General features: G+C 41.3%; 1 protein-coding gene across 1 annotated transcript in view; it reads right to left on the bottom strand.

Moving 5' to 3' along the window:
* The window catches only part of CCDC158 (coiled-coil domain containing 158), a 38,460-nt gene extending 30,511 nt beyond the window's left edge, over window positions 1-7,949 (bottom strand). The window contains exons 1-4 of the mRNA XM_062574970.1: window positions 7,861-7,949; window positions 2,256-2,376; window positions 1,781-1,890; window positions 1,172-1,499 (exon numbers count right to left, since the gene is read on the bottom strand). Coding sequence (XP_062430954.1) covers window positions 1,172-1,499; window positions 1,781-1,890; window positions 2,256-2,376; window positions 7,861-7,949 — 648 coding nt within the window. The remainder of the gene's footprint in view (window positions 1-1,171; window positions 1,500-1,780; window positions 1,891-2,255; window positions 2,377-7,860) is intronic.
* Between the last annotated feature and the right edge of the window lie 14,195 nt (window positions 7,950-22,144).

Here is a 22,144-nt window from a genome sequence, read left to right as displayed (position 1 = left end):
TTAGATAATCAAACATCACAACATGAACTAAAGGCAACTTCAACAGCTGATCTCTTTGGATTCTTTTTAAAACATGCTAAGCTTGCTAACCTTCAGCAAAGGTAAGAAGGAGTAGAAAGCATAGGTGAGAAGCTTCAAGAAGAACAGATCATTATTAACCAACATTATTGTTAGTTGCCTGAAAAGACAGCTGATATCCAAGGCCTTCTTATGTTATTTGTTTAGAGAAGAACCTGGTGATGCTAGTTCAAGATGTTTTTGGCGACATACAAATGAAATGTCTGAGAAGTCCCATTTTCATGAATGAAGTGGGAATACAGAGTAAATAACTTCCCCAGTGTTACGTAAATGACTTCCGCTGCTTGTAATTTCTAAGACTACAAGTGCGCTCCAAGTGGCTCTGTCTTGCCTTCTTACATGTTTCTCATTGTCTGCTGGGATTTTTTTTTTTTTTTTTTTTTTTGGCCTTTTCTTCCACCTGCGAGAAACATCATAACTACTATCAAGCCTCTGCTCCTGGGTATTGCTGTCTTGACCATTGCCTTCTTGTTTCACCTTTTCCTAAACCAGCAGGCTTTCATTTAGCCTAGGGAGAACTGCCCGTACACTCACGGACTTCACTTATGGTCAAGTCGATCATTTTACCAGTTGCACTCCTTCCACCGATATGTCCTTTTTAGGATTCAGAGGAAGAACTTACATTCACCTAATGCTCTCTGAAGCTTATCTTTTGACTCTTTAAAAGCAACACCTGAACACTCCAGATTCAGACCTCATAGTGCACAATTGCCACTGTCAACCCAATGTAAAAGATAAAAAAAGAAAACCGTGGAACAAATAAATTCCACGAGCTTTTGAAAACTTTATATGAAAACAAATTTGTCTTTTGTCTTTACATAAAGACAAAATTGGGCTAACCTAGCTTCCAGCAGGCCCTTCAAATTCAGGGGTGTGGGAGATACTCACAGAGCACACTCATGCAGCCTTTATAGGTCAATTGCATAATAACCATTTTTAGATGGAAGAAACTTCACCTAACCCTCATTTTGTGGACACCTATGAATCATTTGCTTACGCTAGTGTAGACGTGAACTCAAGGAAAGTTAAAAAAATATTTCTGTATAACAAAACCCAGTGTGGTGGAAGAAAAAGTAGAACTTGCTCCACATACCAGGACAACCTTTTCTTTGAGGTACAACACCTCTGAGTCTAAATCTCGCAGGACTTCAGTAAAGGCTGTGCTCAGGTTGTGGGTGTGGAGGCTGGTAATATTCTCGTGCTCATACAGTTTCTTGCCTGTGCTGTCTTCGTAGTCCATTAGGATGCCACGCAGTTCCATGAGTACTTCCTCATGGCCATGGACCATCTTTTTCAGATGTTCAGTTTGGCTGTCAGCCTCCCTCAGCATCTCCTCCTGTAGGTGATTGGCTGTTTCCAGCTCTTGAATGGTAGTTTTAAGCTGTATTTTTATGCTCTCTTGGCTCTGAGATTCCCTTTGCCTGAATTTGGAAACCAAAGAAATGTTTTAAAAGGTAAGATTCACAACAGGACTTTTATTCTGAATAATAAGTATAACATTTTTGTTAATATTTTAATAGTAGTTTAGTAGAACTTAATATAATAATATTTTGACAATTTAATAATCTGTTTTCTAAATCAAAGTTCCGGAGTCTCATTTTCTTCATTCCTGAAGACATGTCCCACACTTAGGAGATCTGGTCTGCCTCCCACAGCCCAAATATAAACTCTATACAACATAGAGCTGGCTTGACATTTGTACCTGATATCCTCAAGTGTATCTCTTTCAAGCTGTGCTTCTAGTAGTTTGGTTTGCAAATCAGAGATGGTTTGTTTTAAACTGATTTTTTGTTGCTCATGTAGCTCAGTGGTCTGTAAAGAAAAAAAGTCAAACCAATCAATTTATTGAACATGTAATTTAAAAAATGTGGCTAAGAAAAACACATGGATTAAGAGTAAGAGAGCTTTTAAAAATATTTCTTGATTAACTAGCTACTCAAGCAGTGCTGGGGTGAATGGAGTTTGGGATGCTATTACAATGGTTGTACCAACATTATTACCTATTAACTATTTCTGTCTGTGAAATGGCACTTGGGAATCAGAACGGCCAGGTACAATTTAGAGCAGCCAAGAGACTGCTCAAAATAGTGCTAGTAAAACTGTTCACAGACTTAGCAATTACAAAGATGACAAAAGCTCAGCTGTACTTAGGCAGCTAACCCAAATTTACAACTTACTTCATTCAGCCTCTTCTGCAGATCTCTGACTTTCTGTGAGTATTCTTCCAGAGTATTCTCAATGTGTTCTTTGCCAGAATAACCTGTGGTTTTTTTCACAGAATCAATGTCCATTTCACATCTGGAATACAAGACAGCTTTGGGGGGACTGCTACCAGTATTTGAAGAGGCTGAGGTTTCCATCATTGCACTGAGAATGGAAGAAGCTAAAACATTCTGGTTGCTGAGAAATGGGCTAACAGCATCTGAAAGGCAGAAATTTTAAGTGTTGAAAGAAGAGTCATTACATAAGAATAAACAGTCGTCTCTTCCCAAACTGGGCAATGCTGTCTCTCAGTGCCTATCTATTGGAAGGCAAGCCTAGGAATCATCCTTTCTAAGGACAAGAAACCCAGCCAATTCCTGGTGTGCATACTCTGCCTTCCTATACACCAGTGCATACTGGATGGGGAACACCACAGAGATCAGACAAGAATGCTTCAAACCCACTCTGCTTCTACTTTGGACTTGTGTCAACAAGAGCTGTACAAGATGCAGGGCTTTGCTGAGGCAGGCTTGGCAGCCTCAGTCCAAGGTAGGACAAGCAGCCGGTGATGCAGCAGATTTCTTACCCTTCTCTCTGATCAAGGCGGCATGGCTAAGGCATTCCTGCATTCCCATGACACTTGGCTGCTAATATTGTTGGTCTGACAGCCTGCCTGATTTTTTCTTGGGACTCAATGTTACTGTACACTGGATCCCAAGAAAAAATCAGGCAGAAGGAGAAAATACACAGAATGTGGAAGAGGGGACAGGCTACTTGGGAGAATTATAGGAATGCAGTCAGAGTATGTAGAGATGCGGCGAGGAAGGCTAAGGCCATATTGGAATTGAGTCTGGCAAGGGATGTCAAGGACAACAGGAGGGGCTTCTTCAAATACATCAGCAGCAAGAGGAGGACTAGGGAAAATGTGGTCCCGCTCCTGCATGGAACAGGGGCCCTGGTGACAAGGGATACAGAGAAGGCAGAATTACTAAATGCCTTCTTTGCTTCAGTCTTCGCTGCTAAGGGCAGCCCCCAGGAGTCCCATAGCCTGGATGTGAGGGAGAAAGTCTGGAGAAGCGAAGACTTTCCTTTGGTTGAGGAGGATAGGTTTAGAGACCTTCTGGGCAGGCTGGACATCCACAAATCCATGGGCCTGGATGGGATGCACCCACGGGTACTGAGGCAGCTGGTGAGTGTTGTTGCCAGGCTGCTCTCCAGCACCTTTGAAAAGTCATGCAGAACTAGAGAGGTGCCTGAGGACTGGAAGAAAGCCAATGTCCCTCCAGTCTTCAGGAAGGGCAAGAAGGAGGACCCAGGCAACTCTAGGCCGGTCAGCCTCACCTCCATCCCTGGGAAGGTGATGGAACAGCTCATTCTGGATGTCATCTCCAGACATGTGGAGGAAAAGAAGGTGATCAGGAGTAGCCAGCATGGATTCACTTAAGGGAGGAAATCCTGCTTAACCAACCTGATTGATAGCCTTCTGTGATGGAATGACTGGCTGGGTAGATGAGGGGAGAGCAGTGGACATTGTGTACCTTGTCTTCAGCAAGGCTTTGGACACTGTCTCCCATAACATCCTCCTAGGCAAGCTCAGGAAGTGTGGGTTAGACGAGTGGACAGTGAGGTGGATTGAGAACTGGCTGAAAGGCAGAGCTCAGAGGGTTGTCATCAGTGGCCTGGAGTCTAGTTGGAGGCCTACGGTTAGCGGCATCCCCCAGGGCTCAGTGCTGGGTCCCATCCTGTTCAACTTCTTCATCAGTGACCTGGAGGAGGGGACAGAGTGCCTCCTCAGCGAGTTTGCTGATGATACCAAGCTGGGAGGACTGGCTGAGACAGCTGAGGGCTGTGCTGCCATTCAGAGAGACCTGGACAGGCTGGAGAGCTGGGCAGAGAGGAACCTCATGAGGTTCAACAAGGGCAAGTGCAGAGTCCTGCACCTAGCGAAAAATAACCCTAGGCACCAGTACAAGCTGGGGGCTGACCTGCTGGAGAGCAGCTCTGTGGAGAAGGACCTGGGAGTGCTGGTCGACGACAAGTTCACCATGAGCCAGCAATGTGCCCTTGTGGCCAAGAAAGCCAATGGTCTCCTGGGGTGCATTAGGAAGAGTGTTGCCAGCAGGTTGAGGGAGGTGATCCTGCCCCTCTCCTCAGCCCTGGGGAGGCCTCATCTCGAATACTGTGTCCAGTTCTGGGCTCCCCAGTTCAAGAGAGGCATGGAGCTACTGGAGGGAGTCCAGCACAGGGCTACGAGGATGATCAGAGGGCTAGAGCACCTGCCCTATGAGGAACGGCTGCGAGAGCTGGGCCTCTTCAGCCTGGGGAAGAGAAGCCAGAGGGGGCATCTTATCAATGTGTATAAGTACTTGAAGGGAGGGTGTCAAGGGGATGGGGCCAAACTCTTTTCAGTTGTCCCATGTGACAGGACAAGAGGCAATGGGCAAACATTGAACCATAGGAAGTTCTGCCTGAAGGTGAGGGGGAGTTTCTTCCCTGTGAGAGTGACAGAAGACTGGACCAGGCTGCCCAGAAAGGTTGTGGAGTCTCCTTCTCTGGAGATCTTCAAGGCCCGCCTGGATGCAACCCTGTCTAACACGCTCTAGGTGACCCTGCTGAGGGGGGAGGTTGGACTAGATGATCTCCAGAGATCCCTTCCAACCTTACTGATTCTCTGATTCTATGAATTTTCCTTTGTTCAAAATTCATTTCGTTTTTTCATAATACCAGGAAGCAATTAGCTACTGAATATTCAACTTGAAATATGAAAAAATAACTTCTGAGCAAACTTAAAAATGATGTAATATCCTGTGATGTTAATAGTGATTTAGTCCTAAATCTCTCTCTGAAATCTGTAGTACTTGCCAAGGCTAGGCATGTTGCCTCTTGGTAAAGTCTCCTCATGACTAAGAGAATGTGTGAGTGATTCCACTGAGAATTTGGTGACTTCTTCCTGGAGTTTCAGATCATCTTTTGTTTGTCTTTTTGGTGCCTCCCTGCAAGATTTAAAAAAAAAAAAAAAAAAAAAAAAAAAAAAAAAAAAGCATTTGCTGAAACAGTAGGTCTAGATACAAAAGCATATACAACTGCATTGTGTCACAAGTGGTACATGAAATAAGCAACTGAAAAGAAAAATAAAGCCAAAGAATTTGTTTGGTGATGCTGCTACACTTCCCTGATTTACACTTACATTTGTCAACACAGTAACAGATCAACTACTGCAGCTCCACTGTAGTCAATTGAACTATCCTGTTCTGCCACTAGCATGCATAACATAAAAAAGTCCAGCCAACAGGATTTCAAACAAATCAAATGAATAAATGGTTATATCTTATGAGAATACATTTCCTTTTATTGCTATATTTTTCTCCCAGCTGGACAGTAAAATGTCACCTTACTGACACAGAACTATAACTGTAGCTCCAGAAGCTGTTTGAATCCTTGCCACTTTTGCAATCAAACTCACAGAACTCTGAGAAATACTCATTTTCAGGTATAGGTAAGAAACACTTCAGAAAAATCGTACCATTAGAGAAACTGTTTGGTCATGTAAAGCTTCAGTGCACAAAAAAAGGAAATTAGTGCAGATTAAATATACATATATCTGTTGGAACTGATCAGGCATCAGATCATTCCTTACACACAGTTCCAGCATTCTGCAAAATGAAGGCCAGAAGCAAGTGAGGAAGCAGAAAGGAAGCAATTTTGTTTTGGTAAATATTTTGTAAAATGAATTGAAAAAAGTCTATTTTTTATTGTAACTGAAGTCCTCTTGATTAATGTTTAGTTTCTTGTCAGCACTTTGATGGCTAGGGAAATGAAGGAACTCCCCTTTCTCTTGGGACTTCAAACAAGACAGTTGCTGTTGGAAGGGACTGTCTCCCACAAGAATCTGCAGGAAGGGATTTTGGAGAAGAAGAAAGCAAAGTTTAGCTCATTCCACTGGCTAAAAGAGCAGCATTTTTGTACCACAAAAACAGGCCTGTAAAAGCCCTCGTCTCATAACTTCATAAAATGATGAAGATAGGATGTCACAAAGTAGTCATTGCTATGGAAGCATTCTGATTCCATGATGCTCCCAGTTTAGACTGAAATGCAAGATCCCTGAATGTTAGAGGAATACATAAATCTGAAGACAGACTCCCTGTTATAAACCATATATATATAAATTATATATATATATATATATATATATATATATATTTACCAGGCATAAGAATACACATACAGGAATGGCTCAGAAGGGATGCTGCAAAGCTAAAGAAAGGAAGGGGAGGTCACAGACACTAGAAGCACTGCTATCTGACTAGCAGGAATATATAGGCATTAACAAAACCATCAAGTAGAATATATTGCACTGATATAAACCCTAGGTTACACTGTGTTGTCCTTACACACAAAGTAGTACTAGTTCTAAAAGCTGGAGGGACACCTCGTAGGACTGGAAAAGTAACAAGCAACAACAAATTATGGTGTGGTGTTAGCTGCTCAGCTCTCCCTTCAGTCTGTGCAATGTCTTGATACAATGTTACTGTTTCTCAAGACATTGGTGTTGGATTACACAAGGTTGGAGGTTGTACTTCATTTTGAGTACTTTGAATGAGAATTGCAGGAAAGAAAAATTGGTGTAAATACTATTAACTTATCACTGATCATAAAGTCTTTTGGCTGGACATTCTCTATCCTCTACATTGACTCATTTACTGCTGAAACTGGGTAAGACTTCCTCAAGTGAGGATGAAAGAAAATAACAATGTAAAGTCTAAGCACTCAATATGGAAACACTTACAAGCCTAGAAAGTAACTTTGTCTCAGGAGGTGCAAAGTAAGGGACAGATATTCAGAAAAACAAGCAAAAAGAATTCTTCTGAACTAAAACAAAGAAATCCCACCGAAGTGTGAGTAACAGCCTTAGACAAGCTTTGGCAGGTCACCTACAAGCTGGAAAGAGAAGGAAACTACAAGGGAACATGAAGAAAAAATAGTTGAGAGATAAAGAGAAATACAAAATTATGGGGAAAAAAATTAAAGTGAGAATCTAGAGAAGCAAGACGAATATAAGATCAGTAAGGAGGGCAGCTCAGTGTCACTCAGTGTAATTACTACTGTGTGTGCTTAGCAGGATTAACATTCACAAATGACCCAATTACGCCACATACATTTCTTTTTCACAAGGAACAAGTCACTGTGTGCACCATGCTAATTAGGCTACCTCTCTGCATTTTTATCAACCCATCCTGAGAAATCTGGATTTTCATTCCATACCACTAAAGCAAAGGAAAGAGAAAAGCTTGAGAACTCAGATGCAAAGAGCTGCAGAGCATAGGGAAAAGCATTCTGAGGAGTCTGTTATCCTGAAAATTGGGAAGAAGGGGCATAAACCACAGGGAAGGGTAGGGTTTCTATCAATACAGCCCAGCTGTTGTAGAGTATAACCCAAAATCATAAATGGTTTCAAAGAATGGTTAGAGAAATCCACAGGGCTTGCTAGTTGGGATGGACATTCTGATTCAGAAAGTATTTGAATTTTAAGTTCCTGAGTACTTAGATACTGAGGTATATTGAGGATAGTATCATTTTTACCTGACCATTTTTGTAAGCATCTGCCACTGGACACAGTCGGAATCAGGACCATGGCTAGATGAAAACTGGATTTGATCAAACATCCCCATTTTTCTTATTTGGCCATTAATTCTGAAACTCATTGAAGATCTATTTTGGAAGAAACTTTCAAATATTAGGTACACAACTGTACCTAGAAATTATTAAATCCAAACACCACTTCAGTGGGGAGAAAAAAAAGACAAAAAAATCACAAAATCTCACAATATCTTTCCCTATATTGAATGATATTGAGCACAATAGTAAACAGAACACAGCCCTGAAAATTCATTTGCATAGGGCTACACTATACCCTGATCTTTGTACAAAAATCCTGTTGCCATCAGTGAGAACTCATTCCACTGTGGATAGAAATAGAGCTAACTATAATCTTGGCACACAAATTACAATACTCAGTGTAATTGATTCTTCACTATAGAGTGTCTTGGATAACCATGTGGATAAATTCTGTGATGTTTACATTTTTCCTGTTAAATTATTACTAACAGAGTACACGTCTGCAGTTTGTTTGCTTCCATTTTCAGTGTGCATGACATTTATTGTAATGACAGATAGCAGCTACAGTATTTCTCAAAAGCATCCTACCTTAATTCCTGGACGTTCTTGCTCATTGTAACAGCACCTGTGGAGAACAGTAACTGTCATTATTTTGTAGTGTTTAAATATTCAACTTTACGTCATAAAAAGTGTATTTTGACCCCCTAATTTTAACAGTGCAGAGGGAACTCAAGGATATTGTTAGTTACTCTCCTTTACAAAGTTTTATGTGTTATTTATTCTGAATTTTGATGAATACAGCTGTATGTTTTTATAAATAATCATTAGTATCTCCTGTAAATTTTCCAATAGTAATTAAATGGAAAATCATGTATACTATCATTTTCCTGAGATATGTTCTTAGATGCATATTTTTTCTTAAAAAAAAAAAAAAAAAAAAAAAAAGTTGGAGGCTGGGTTTCTACTGAAGTTGGCCTTGATTTAACTCAGCTCTTGCCTGTCCAGTTAGCTTGATTAAAGCCAAACGGACTTTCTGCTCAGACAGGTGCTCCGGGGTGGTGCCATGGAGGAAAGAGAAACCTGCGGTCTGCGATGAGCCCGAGAGGGACAAACCCAGATTCATACACGTTGAATTTTGGAGCCGGACTGCGATAAAAGCCCCTGGGGGCACCAGCAGGGCTGGAAACGCCAACGGCGCCGCGAACCGAAGGCCTGGCTGCCGCCGGGCGCTGACAGCCGCTGCCTCTGCCGGCTGCGGGAAATGGCGGTGCGGGGGGGGGGGGGGGGGGGGGGGGGGGGCGGGGCGCGAGGCGGCGCCCCCTGAAATGGCCGCCGCGGCCGCCACCTGCCCGGCTGGTGAGGCGCCCCTCAGGGAGCCCGCGGGCACAGCCCGCCCCACCTGCGGGAAACCCTCCCGCCTGTCCTCCGCGGGCTTTGCGGGCGGCAGCGCCCTGATTCCCGCCTCACCACGGCGGGCGCCGACTGCGGGCTCCCGGCAGGGGTGGTGCCCCGCCAGGTAAACCGCCCGCTTGCCCCCTCCGCGGGGGGAGGCGGCGGCCGCCGCCCGTTTCACCTCAGGGCAGCGGCACGGGGGCAGCTCCGCGGGCGGGGCCGGGGCGGGCGCTGCCCTCTCCGGGCCGGGGGGAGGGACGGCGCAGCTCGGGCCGCCGGCGCCCTGCCAAAATGGACGCTCGCGTGTGACAGGAAAAACGGGCGGGGAGCGGGTGGCGCGGTGGGAACGGGATGTAACGCGGCCCCCGTGCCGCCTCGGGCCTGGGTTTCAGGCGTCAACGTGCCGCTCTCGACAGTCTGCACCTCTAAGTTATTCCAGATAACTGCCAGCAGCATATACCGGAGAGACCGCCTTACGGCTCTCAGGGAATACTGCTCCAAAAAGAACAAAACGCCACAGAGCTCCAAAAACTTCAGTCAGAGAAAAGACAGGAAATACATACACATGTGTGTAAGTCTGTATAAATGCCACAGCTAAGCAGCAAAACATGTAATCTCTCCTCCAAAGGAGGTAACGTTGCCTTTAACAGAGAAGAAAGCCATAAATTACTACTAAAAGACTGAGCCCAAAAGGTAAAGGGGGGGAAAAAAAGTGGTTTTACAGGGATTGCTTCAGATTGAGGAGAAAAGGGTGAGAATTAACCAACTGGAAATAGAGTCCTGGTCACAGCCCTCCTTACTGCGCTTCATGCCACCACTGCAATCGGAGCAGCAGCAGGGAAACAGGCACGTGGGGTGGAAAAATATCCTGAGGAAAGTACTTGCTGCTGTACCACCTGGAAAAAGAGGCAGCACAGGAAAGGTGCTTCCTCATTCTGTCAAAAATGAAAAGGGATGAAGGAAAGTTTATGGGTAAATCAGTGACAGAAGGCAGATGGCAGTACGCTACAGTGTCCTGCCTCTGTGCCAAACTAGGTTTTAATGCTCAGCCTTAGATGTTAACAAAGGATAAAAACTCATCCAGGATGGGAATTGCACCTACCTCTGACAGACACTGGAGAGGTTTGTTTTTCTTGGGTTTTGGCAGCTCTTGAAGGGCTCGTTAAGCCAATACACGGCACTGGCGTGCGTCTCCTCCTGAGGTGAGGATTGCCCTCCCAAGGATGGTGTGTCCTGAGATGCTCCTTGCAATGGGGCTAGGAAAAAGGGTGTGTGTGGGGGGGTGCTTCCAGTCATCTCATATTAGCTCCTGATTTTTTTTTTATTTTTTATTTTTTCCTGGATGCAGGATGTGTATCCAGCCCCCAAATCCCAATTCCTGAACTGTTGGAGCCGTTGGGAGCCACCTGCCCCTTGCCCCCGTGCCTGACTCTGTAGCCTTGGGAACAGACCCCTCCTCTGAAGCAGATCATGTGCATGAGTGAGAGCCAATAAAAAACACATACAGCGTTTGATTTCTCCACAAAGTTTCATTCAAAATGCTCCAGCTTCAGCAGGGAACTTGATAGTACAGAGTGCTTCTTACAGAGCATTTGCTCTCCTGGCAACAGGTGCCTTTTTTTGCCTAGCAAGGGGCTTGGCTTTTCCTGAGTACCCCAGTCTCTTCTCCTGCTGCTTCCTCCCCCAAACACCAGTCATGTGCTTGGTAGAGAAAAACCCTTTTAGGTATGTTATTCCCCAATAGCTTTTCTCCTTTTTTGGGGTGGTGGTGGTGGTAACTGACAAGAAAACCTAAGATTTTCCACATACTTGTTAGCCAGATGCAAACACAGATTACTGTCTTTAAGAGAATCCATTTTTTCCACTGTCTGCAGGGGGATATAGCTTTACGGAGAGGCAATGGAGTTATGTATACCAGCTGAGACTCTGATTCTAAAGTATCTGGGCCATACCCAACAGCCATTTCAGTTTTGGATAAAGGCATTGATAACTACTTTTAATGGTTAAATAATTGTTTCATTTTTGCCCCCCTAAATTTAATGTAATAAAATTATATTATAGAACATAAGAATTATAATAGTAATATAATATCTCCTGGCTCTTTCACTGGGTTTTAAGCTAATGTTTTTACGTTATGTTTTTGGTGGATGAGAAGAGAAGCGTTTGCACAAGGAAAGCCCGCAGTTCAGCTGACCAGGGGTTACTTGTACTGTCTTAACCAAGCTCGGTGTTTGCCCTTAACAGAGTGGCTAAATACTATACTGCTATTCAGTTCCATGAGATGATAGCTTCTCCAAGTCTTTTGTGCTTCCCTCCCTTTAAGAAGCATGTAACTGAACCTGAGCAAGGAAAACCACTTTTGCTATTGCATGACAATAATGGATTAATCCAAATACTCAGACTTTTATTAATTTTGTGGTAGAATGAAGACTTCCTCTCTGATGTGCTTGCTTCTGGCAGTCTTGATCAATTCTTGCATTCAGAGCATAAAATCAGTCTGTTTCTCTGGAAGAGCTAACGGCAACATATGGAAAGTCAAGAATTCCTGTTACTGAAATGTGCTTGGTGTTACTACAATTTTAATGCTGTCTGTGCTGTAAGTTTTGGGGATTGTATTATGAATCTTTTTTGATTTCTAGTTCCTGACTGAAACAGTTGTTTTAGCAGGATTAAACTCTTTGCATTACATTGGAGAGGTGAAAATTCAGATGCACAAAGAAATTCTGCAGTTCTGGATTCAGGTACCCAGAATTCACCTCTTTCAGTTATGACTGCACTTGTTCTATCTTTAGAGGGACAGATTTATTCCTCACCTTGTCTTGTTGCTTTACAGTTTGCTCTGAGCAACTGAGGGCTGGAGAGGTGTTCAATGCCAAAGGCAACGTTGTATGGAAAGGGTACAATATTCTCCTTGCTAACTAGAGAGGATTCTTTCTTTTCAGACTTCAAAGGTAAGCAAATTTTTCAACATGAACCAGAAAAAGATTCATGATATTACAGCTTCCTTGTGTGCTCTTTCCTTTCACTTTTGGTTCTCTTTTTTTTTCCCCCTTCCCTCTCTATTTTTTCTTATTTTATCCTAGACCTGTCCAGGAGAGTTTATTCTATGATCTGAAAGGGAGGAGGACTGAAATCCAACCTGGCATCTGAATGCAGCTTCCCTGTGTAGCCTTAAGAATGCCTTCTTGGAAACATATTTTGAACATTGCTACTTGATGCAATCCCTTTGAGTCCACGTAAAGGCTTAATTTTGACTCTTCCTGTCATTCTTCTTTCTGATGCCAGAATGACATTTTACAGAGTTGAGTGGATGAATATTTTACAGAGTCAGCTCTATGTGACTGGAGTAGAAAAGACTGGTGCAGAAAAACACTCTTTTCTGTTTACCTGTTTCTAAATTTATAGATATAGTAAACCTTCTGAAGAGTTGTTACCTCAAGAGCCTAAGAGGTCCTTGTCATCTTGTCACCTAAGAGGTCCTGGACTGATTCATTAAGGCTATAGCTTTTGACAAACACTGGGTTTTTTATTTTTTTTTCTATCCTTCTACAGATATAAGTGAATGGCTTTAGGATTTAGAGGAAGAGAAGGAAAATGAGGCACATATTGGTAGCTGATTAATAGTCTCTGTTTGTTTCTGTGAAAGATATGAAGATCCCAGTTTCTACTACCTTTTGTCCACCTTGAATATTTTAAAAAATATGCATTTAATATAATTTTTGTAGAGCGCAGGTGTTTGAGCCTTGAGTAAATTGTCATTTGTGTGAGTGCAACTAGAAATATGAATGCAGCTCCATAATGCCAGCAGCTCAGGTGCTGGCCTGATGATGTAGGTGCACTGATACTCCCAGCCCTCACCAGCACAGAAGGCTCTAGAGAGACTCCTGGAAAAGGTGAGACCCAGCCTTTCCCACTCCATTCAACTCAGCTTTTAGAGACATCCTTTCTCTCCTGACTTGCACAGTCAGCATATATATGTCATATATAGGACCATGTACCATGCATTCCCTGACTGTCTCCAAAGCCTGGAATGGTATTCATTTGCATCCTTGCATGAAAAGGATAGATGTAAAACTGTAATAATCAAAGATACTTTATGCTTGGAAAATGACTGTGAGCCATTTCTCACTTTCACAGGCTCATTCCTGTGAGGTCAACAGAGTTATGCTAGTGTAAAACAAGAATGTAAGGAGAGTGAGGCAGTTCAGTGCTGGCTCCTGACCTCTTAATGTGCTTGCAGTGATGTTTTTCTGCCAAACTCAGCATGTTCAGTAATCGGTTAAACCTATGGTCTTCTCATGTGCAAATCTGAGCCATTTTGGCATGTTACTTCTCAGGAGTCTCATCAGTACAGATGGGGGCTGGTTTATTTTATAAAAGTTCTCTTTAGAGATGAGCATGAATTTGCTTCCTCCTTTCTCTGAACTGAGAGGATAGAGCTAAAGGGAAAGCAGATGTGAACTGATCTTAATTCTCAAGCCAAAAAAAAGCAGTAACAAGTGCGTACAAAACTGAGGAGCTGAATTTACTTTGCTTGCTAGGTTTACTTTTGATCTGACCCGATGACTTCCCCAGCTCAGGGACCCAATTAGGATCAATAATGCTGCTTTAAATACTTACTAAAGATTTAGCTTCCTTTTTGAAAAGCAGAAGTGTAGTAGATGCTTATCATCTAAACTGTGAAATGTTTGAACTGAAATTAATAAAGAAAATTTAGTAAGTTATAACTGTTAAAAACCTGTGTTAGCTGGAGGCCAACAGATGGGGGCAATATTGCTCTGATGAATATCTTCATTGGGAAAAGAAACTTAGAATGTTTGAAGAAATTTAAACAAAATCAGAGAAGCCAGAAGCAATGAGGCAATGCCTCTGATGAGAGATGTGGGTTTTGACCTTGAACACTGAAAAGTGAAATCAATGGCAATTTCTCCTGCATCAGAAGTATAATATCAGACAGTTGAAGGAAAGAATTATTTTCTCCTGCACTGAAACCCTTAAAAGTTTTAATTCAGGTATATCACTCTCTGTGGGCAGTACTTTCCTAAACCTAGGTCTCTTCTATTACAGCTTAACAGAGAATTATCTCTTCTGAAAGGATTTTTCAATTATTCATCATCTCAGAGTTCCCTTCTGGTAGTAAACAATGCTAAAAATTCTGCTATTTGAGGATATTGCCAGAGGCAAGATGATAAAAAGGTTTGTATTTAAGAATTTGAAAAGTTTTTATGTAGGTGAATGGAGAATATTTCTTTAATTGTATTCAGCACTGAAATCCATTTCTTGGAATAATTAACTCTAAGCTAATTCACAGCAGCGATCTGTATTATGTTAACTCCACCTTCTTCATCAATATTTGTTGTATGTTATTACTAAGTTATCTGTGGTGGTATTTGCATTGGAGGACTTGAGGAATGAAGTTAAATTCTGCATATGTGGCCTGAAATTGCTGCTACCTGTAATATTTCAAAAACCTTTTGATTTCTTTGAGCATTGCTAAGGAGGTAGCCCAAGCAGTTTCCTGGGAAGAAATGTATGTGTAACACACAAGGCAATGGGAAGCACCATATAGATTTTGAACTCCTGTCTGTGAGTGAAAGACTGCTGAGAAAACAGCAGTGTCTGGCAGCCCTTTTTAAGTGTTTGATCACCAAATCTTTTTCCCTAGCTAACCGTGGCTCTCTGATATATCAAAGCACCTGTATGTTAATCTCTGTACAACTAAATTAGCTTTATGGAAAACTGAAAGAACTAGCAAATCTGGAGGTAGTGGGGAGAGAACACTGCTTGAAATGACTACAAATTTGACCAAGTTGTTATAATGCCCTGGGGACCCTATTAAGTGAGAGTGTCCCTGTATCTGCAACAGAACCTGGTATGCTAGATACAGAACAGGAAATGGTGCAGACAGGATCTATACTTTACAACATATCTTAAGAAAAATGTATGAACTTATTTAGAGTTTAATAGATGAAGTTCATAACCTGCTGCAGAAGGAGGTAATACACTGGATATACCCATGCCTCTGATTATACACAGAGTAGCAAATGTGGATGTAGGAGGGGTTCCTAAAAGATAATCCTCCAATTCTCAGCCTTCAAGTTACTGTTTGTCTTGAGGTAATAATGCAGGAGACAGATGCTTATGAATTGGCCAAAAAATTGGAAACAGTCCAGGTACGAGTTGTTTGCACATGGGGCGTAAGTTAGGTGAAGGAGACTTTCTTATGCCTCTTTGAAAAAAGTAGGTCCAAACTTTGAATTTATGAAATTTTCCACAGCAGTGGAAAATATTGCAGGGAAACTACAGATCAGGATGCTGTAGAACGTAAGTTAACAACTTTAAAATGTGTCATGAGAAAAAGCAACCAAGATGCATGCAATCTAGCATCCAGAAATATTAGCAAAATGATGCTGGACCCAAAATGAATTTAAGTGTAAAAGCAAAGGAAAAATAGTGCCTCAGAAATGACATTGGTAACTGTTAATCATCACTCACTGCAGGCACCGTGAGAAATACAGCTCTTATTGAATCTGCGATTTGTACAGACATTAGGTGCAGTGAGCATTTCCCCGTCTTGGAAATTGTTTTAATCCAAAGTACCTTGGCACATAAAGAGTCTGGCATGTTCTCACACAGTCTTCAAATAGTCCTGGTGGGTATGGATAGCAGGAAGTATAGCCCCCAAGAGACAGCTCCCAGAGCCTTAGCCCATCTGCACAAGGCCTGTGGAGGTACAGAAATGAATTGTTCTTTGTGGCGGCTTGGAATGAGAGTTGCTGCAGTGAAACCTTAGGAGTATCTGAAACTACAGAAATCTGATTTGAGGCAGGCTAAAGAGAGAATTCCGGATAAAAGCACTCTGTGCGACAGACCAGGATGTGAAGCTAATGAAAAATCAGTCTTTGGGAAGGAAGCAAAGGGTACAAAGCTTAACGTAAGTGAGGACTGAGGATCAGCTGCCACTGAAAATGAGAGAGGGACGTCTTTTCCCAGTTACTCCTCTTGGCTGTTTGGAATGAGCAAATTCAGGGCAATGTGGAAAGTAGTATCTTAAAGGGGATAGGAGTGGGGCAGCATGAAGGGCCAGAAAAATATGAAGATAAGTCTGTTTTTAGACCCACAGTCCCACAGCTGGTCCCCCACAATTAGGATCTGAGCACTGAGTTGTATAGGTCTGTTAACACAAGATCTTAACCGCTCTTAATGCGTGAAGGAGAAATATTGCACATCCCTGGCAGCGGGAGATCAAAAGTGCTTGTACCTTACAGGCAAAAGTGCTATTGTTTATTCAGCTTCACAAGCAGGAAAGGGAGTGGTGTGTGGGCTACCCTCTCCACCATCCTATTCAGGGGCAGATACAAGGCAGAAATCTTTGTCAGCACCTTCACCAAAGTATGCTAGGAGTAAAATTAATACCTGCTAAAGCAGTGAGTCAGATATTTACTTTTACATATGCATATGCAAGTACAGATGCAGCCATGCTGATAGATTCTACCAAGTCAGTGATGACTGCCTACATTCACAAAAATATCCTAAATTCTTAGTATTGTTTCTTATTCCATATAGTGGGAAATGATTGTCTTTTTATGACTATGTAGTGTTTGAGTGAAAGAAATTATGTCAAGTGAAGCTGGTAGTCTCCATGTGGAGGAAAAGCACTTTATGAGGGGAAAATTATTAGCAATACTCCACCGTACTGCTTTGGAACAGGTCCATTGTATTTTCAGCAAGTGGCAGTTTGGATTGTTACAATTCCTTGGCAAGTACAATAGAAAAATGGTGGTTTCCGGGGGCATTATAAAAGAGTGAGCACCAGTTTTTGCACACTGCATTCTTTAGCTGCATGCTTGATGTGCACAATTGGGCAGCACTGCCTTATTTGCTTTAATCCATCTCTCTCTCATTTCCTCACCCTTCCTCACAGCAGCAGTGGCTGCTGCCGCTCTGGTAGCTTGTCGGGGAGAGCACAGAAAATGAAAAGAGCTCAGCTATTGTCTTAACATTTTTCCCAAAGGATTAATTTCACCTGCTTCTCTAGTTTTCCTAATAGACCTTTTTGTATTTTTTTAGTCAAAGTGTGGAGTTATTTCAAATTTTAAACTCCTATAAATAGTTTTAGGAATGTATTTTCTTTTTCTTCCTTCCCCCCTCCACTATTTTTTTTTTAACAAGTCAGAAAATTGTGAAGTAAGTGGACAGAGTGAGTGAGCGCGAGAGGGAGAAGACGCTTCTATTCTTTTAGTGCAGTGAACTGAGGCAAAAAGGCCATTGTAATGGTAAATTCCATGCAGAAAGGAAGAAAAGACTGATAATCAATCACAAATGAAGCATTCGTTTGGATTTTGGCAATTTGCTGGCCAATGGCTTTTAAATCTATAAACTTTTTTTTTTTTTCTTTTTTACTGCATATTTGAAAACAAAAGTTTGAAATACTGAAGGCAGGAAGAGAAATCTTAACAGAGCTCTCATGGTTATAATATCTGGGAATGGGGAAAGCACATGGCTGAAACGCCACTAAAAAGCTGAAGTTCTGAAGAAGAAACAGCATACTGAAATCTTGTTGTGAAATGTTTTCAACACATCACCTTGGACTCCAGCTCTGAAGAAAAGTTTTGTCTCAGACTCCTCTTGTTTCACCTGTTTAGGAATGACTTGTAATGGGTTTGGTGGGAGATTAATTTGCAAATTCCTTATTCTGTGATCACCTGAGTGGGTTTTGTTTCTGAATGAGTATGTGATAGGGCAGATAAGGATGTTGGACAACATTAACACCAGCATATCATCTTCAGAGTCCAGCATTACCCATAAAGGAAGATATATTTACCTGGAGGCATTGCTTCAAGGAGGAGCTCCATGGGGATTCACACTGAAAGGTGGACTGGAGCACGGGGAGCCATTAATCATCTCCAAGGTATTTTTCTTACTTTAAATGAGATGTAAAAAAGCTAGGAATGGTGCCCAATTTAAAGGGCAAGAGTTGTAAAATATCACTGAAATGTTAGATCTGGCACTGTTTGGCTTGGTTCTGAAAACTGCTCTGAGCATCTATTGAAGCCAGTGGGTTTGCTCAGGATCTCCTTTTGCTGAGCAACATGGGAGAACTCTGGGCATTGTTTTACTACCAATGAAAAATATGAAAGCAAATATCTTTGCTTTCTGAAATTGGTTTTATTTATTTCACTATAGTCCCTTTATGAATGGAAGTGGGGAACTCTCCTTTTCATGAGGTGATGCAGTTGCCTGATGTTATGAAATCATAGCATATCTGAGCATGTTCAGTAATCCATCACAAGCCCTTCTGAAGCAAATAGAGAAAAAGTGCTATAAGTCACATGATATGATGGTTGGCTAATTAGAAGTATGCAAGGGGGGAGAGAAGAATAATAAATTCTTATCTGTATTTGGCATGCATGTATATTATGCTATAATATGTTAGCAATTTTCTCACCCACATACTCTTATTTAATATCTATAAAAAGCGATACTCCTAGATTTTATTATTTGTGATAGAGTTTTGTCAACAGGCAACTAAGTAGCATGACTGACATATTTTGAGAAATAAACAAGATAAAGAGCTCCTAATTCTCACAAGAACTAGACTTTTAAAAGTATCTAGATACCTGAGGATACAGATACTTAAGACATGGATTGTCAAAAGCATCAGATTGAATCTATGAATATCTTAGTATCCGAGCTATAGCCCTAAAACCCTCTCCAAACTAGGATTTAGGTCATTCTGAAATTTTACATGTAGTGGCTATTAGCCTTACTACAGTTCTATGGTATCTGTCTTTCCAGTCCATTCTGCTTGATGGTTATAGCGCTAATGTGGTGTATAGTGTGCTATTTGGTGCATATGTACCTATATCTCATCTTATCTCCTCGTGTAATGTATGCGAGGAATTCAGAGGATCAGAAACTGTCAGCTAAAAGAAAACTCTGGTATGCTAAATCAGTTTTGTTCAAATCCTGCAACTCACTATGCAAACACATTCACATGAAGACTGTCAGTCACTTGAATAGTTCACCTGAAATAAATAATTTTTAGTCAGCCTGTTTACATGCAGTAAGCAAAGATTGGGACTTTGATTAAAGTTATTTTATCACAAAGATTTTTTAGAAACTTCACATGATCATCTTTCTTCAGAACCTTGTTGGAAACAGCTTGGCATAGCCACATAAAGCAAAACTAGCATCACTGAGATGGTGTTACGTGTTTCATTTTATAAACATGAGAGACGAATATTTCAGTCAAGTTGTTCACTTCTCATGATAAATTTCTACATATGTGAGGAAACTAAGATTTTCTTTTTATTCTGACATTATTCTATAATGTAAAAACACTCCCTCTTTTTTTTAATTGGGGGCAGGGTGTTAAAGAGGAAGAGAGATGGCTCTGACTGCTGCACATTAATCTATGGGATTTGGTTTCCACAACAACCAGGCCCCTTAATGTCAAACATGCCTGGAGTGTGCATGGTCCCACTGGGAGCTGTATGACTTGTGCCTGCCTTCACTGAAACAACATTGCAAATATGCGTATTTTTTCTTAACCTGCAGCTACAGCCTGGTTTGTACTATCAGTGTCAGCATTTTGTTGTTTTGTTCATGCATCAGAGAAGCAGAGCTGGAGAATCCCATGCATGTGGAAGTTGTGCTTTCTGGAATCTATGCAGCCCCTTTAGCTGTCTTATGGTTTCTAGTTTCAGCTGAGAAGTAATCTAGTTTGCTCTTGCATTTGAATTCTTTTCTTTGAATTGACTATGTACTGTTTAGAATGAACGACACATTAGTCTTTTAGCAAATTCAGAATTCTGCTGTTTATACGGTGAAGTAATGAGGAACTGTGTGGAAATAATAAATTACAGGTGAAATTTTCACTTCTGTACTCACACGAGAGTACTTACACCATTCATCAAGGTAGGGCACTAGGAATAATCCAACAGTAGTTCTATATAATGTAATGTTATCTATAAATATCAGAAAAGGTAGATGTCAAATCTTAATTTCTGATTACTCCAAATTAACACAGGCGTTTTATGTCTGCTTCAGCTTCCCATTCTGTTCCGGCAAATAAAACTTATCCACTTAAGCGTGCTTTTGCATTGACAAAATAGTATTAATTGGCCTTTGCATAAATGAAAATGTAGATTTCTGTCAATATTTAAGTATCTACGAAAGCTTGCAACACAGCTTTAAATAATCTATGTTTTATGTGTAAAACTGATATTGTTACGGAGTACTTGACAGCTGTCAAATCTATTTAAATGCAGCAGTTGTCTGCAGTCATCAGGAACTGCTGTTCATTTGGGACTCATGAATATCAGTCTATCTCAGTTTCATACCAAAGACTGTGCTAGTTTAAAACCAAGGTGAATGAATTTACAAAAAGCCCAGAGGCATGAATACAGGTTCTTGCAGCACTGTGCAATTCTTGGGAAAGGCAGCTTTTTCCACCAGGATAAAATATGCCCAGAAATGACCTGAAAGTAATGGGAGCTTGAGTATATATGGATTATAGCATCATCTCTCAAACTTTCTAGAAACGGAAGAAACTATTGTTGTGATTCCCTACCCAGTCCCCACTGTGTATTGCCCTTAAAGACTCCCAGCTGCAAGAGCTAACTTTCAATAAATACCCTGGTACTAAGTCTGTCTACATGTTTACCAGCAGCTCTTGTAATAAGTTAACAGCTGTTGAAGACAACAGTTAGAGAGCAAATTGCAAAAACTGATCTACACGCTCAGTTGTTAGAAGTTTGTGTCCCTTTCAAAATAGGAACAAGTTACTTTCAACATCTCAGTAAAAGTCCTGTTATGCAGATGCATTGCAGCATGACAGGACAGGCTGATTTCCCAGTGTATGCATAGTTAAGATCATGGAAGTGCACACTTACAATTCGACACACTAGTAAATGCTTTGCTGGATCAGGCCATGATGCTTAGCCCATCATGGAACCAAGCGCAAATGTGTCAAAAATGGTGGTTATGCAGCTATCATGAATTTAGATAGTTAAAACAGAGGAGCTTTTTGTGCTCATGCTGTTCTCTTTTCTTGTGGAAAGACAGATCTGTATGGAGGGCAGTTTTTTGATAGCTAATTCTAAGCCATGAGCACAGATCTTTGTAATGTGTTTTTCTGGAGGGAGGGAGCAGATGGTAGCCAAATTCATTAAGTCTACCTATATTTTCCCATCTCTAGATAGGAAGGTACTTTGTCATTCCCTCTAGTCCACTCTATCTTGTTTCTGGACTGGTTCATTGCATTAAGGCTGTGTCATAGGATCGTGAGATTTGAAAACCCTTAGGACATTTAAAAAAAATATACAGATTTTTAATGAAAAGAAAATTGGAAATATTAAATGTGTCATCAAAAAGAAATTCAGGGTTTTGGTTGTCCTAGACAGCACTTAGCTGTCTATGGTGCTTAAGAAAGTTTACAGTTATCTTCTTGAGCTGTAGGCCCACAGTGCTGTAGGTCTGTTTATGGTTTCCTGATTTGCCTCCTTTGCACAGGTTTATGAGGGATCCTCATAAAGAAGACAACTTTGTGGGATTTTCCTGTGGTTAATTTTACCATCCCAGAAGATAAGGAATAGAAGAATGAGCAAAAAATTATGTTGTAAATTGCTTTGCATGGGAACCTCAAGCTAACTTACTTCCCAAAATTGTTACCTAAATTAGCACCAGGATGTCACTGGTTAGCAATGGAACAACATCCAAAAAGGTGGAGCATGGCCTGGGAACTAAAAAAATGTATTTTCCCTTCCGTATTCATTCCGTGAAATGAAACACATTGTTGGTGAGGAGTGTATGTAAGAGTTTGAAAAGGAAGTTTGGTCTTGTGTTCTTCCTG

Source organism: Rhea pennata, chromosome 4, assembly GCF_028389875.1.
Source record: "Rhea pennata isolate bPtePen1 chromosome 4, bPtePen1.pri, whole genome shotgun sequence".
Classification (NCBI taxonomy): Eukaryota; Metazoa; Chordata; class Aves; order Rheiformes; family Rheidae; genus Rhea; species Rhea pennata.
This window is presented reverse-complemented; position numbering and strand designations above follow the sequence as displayed.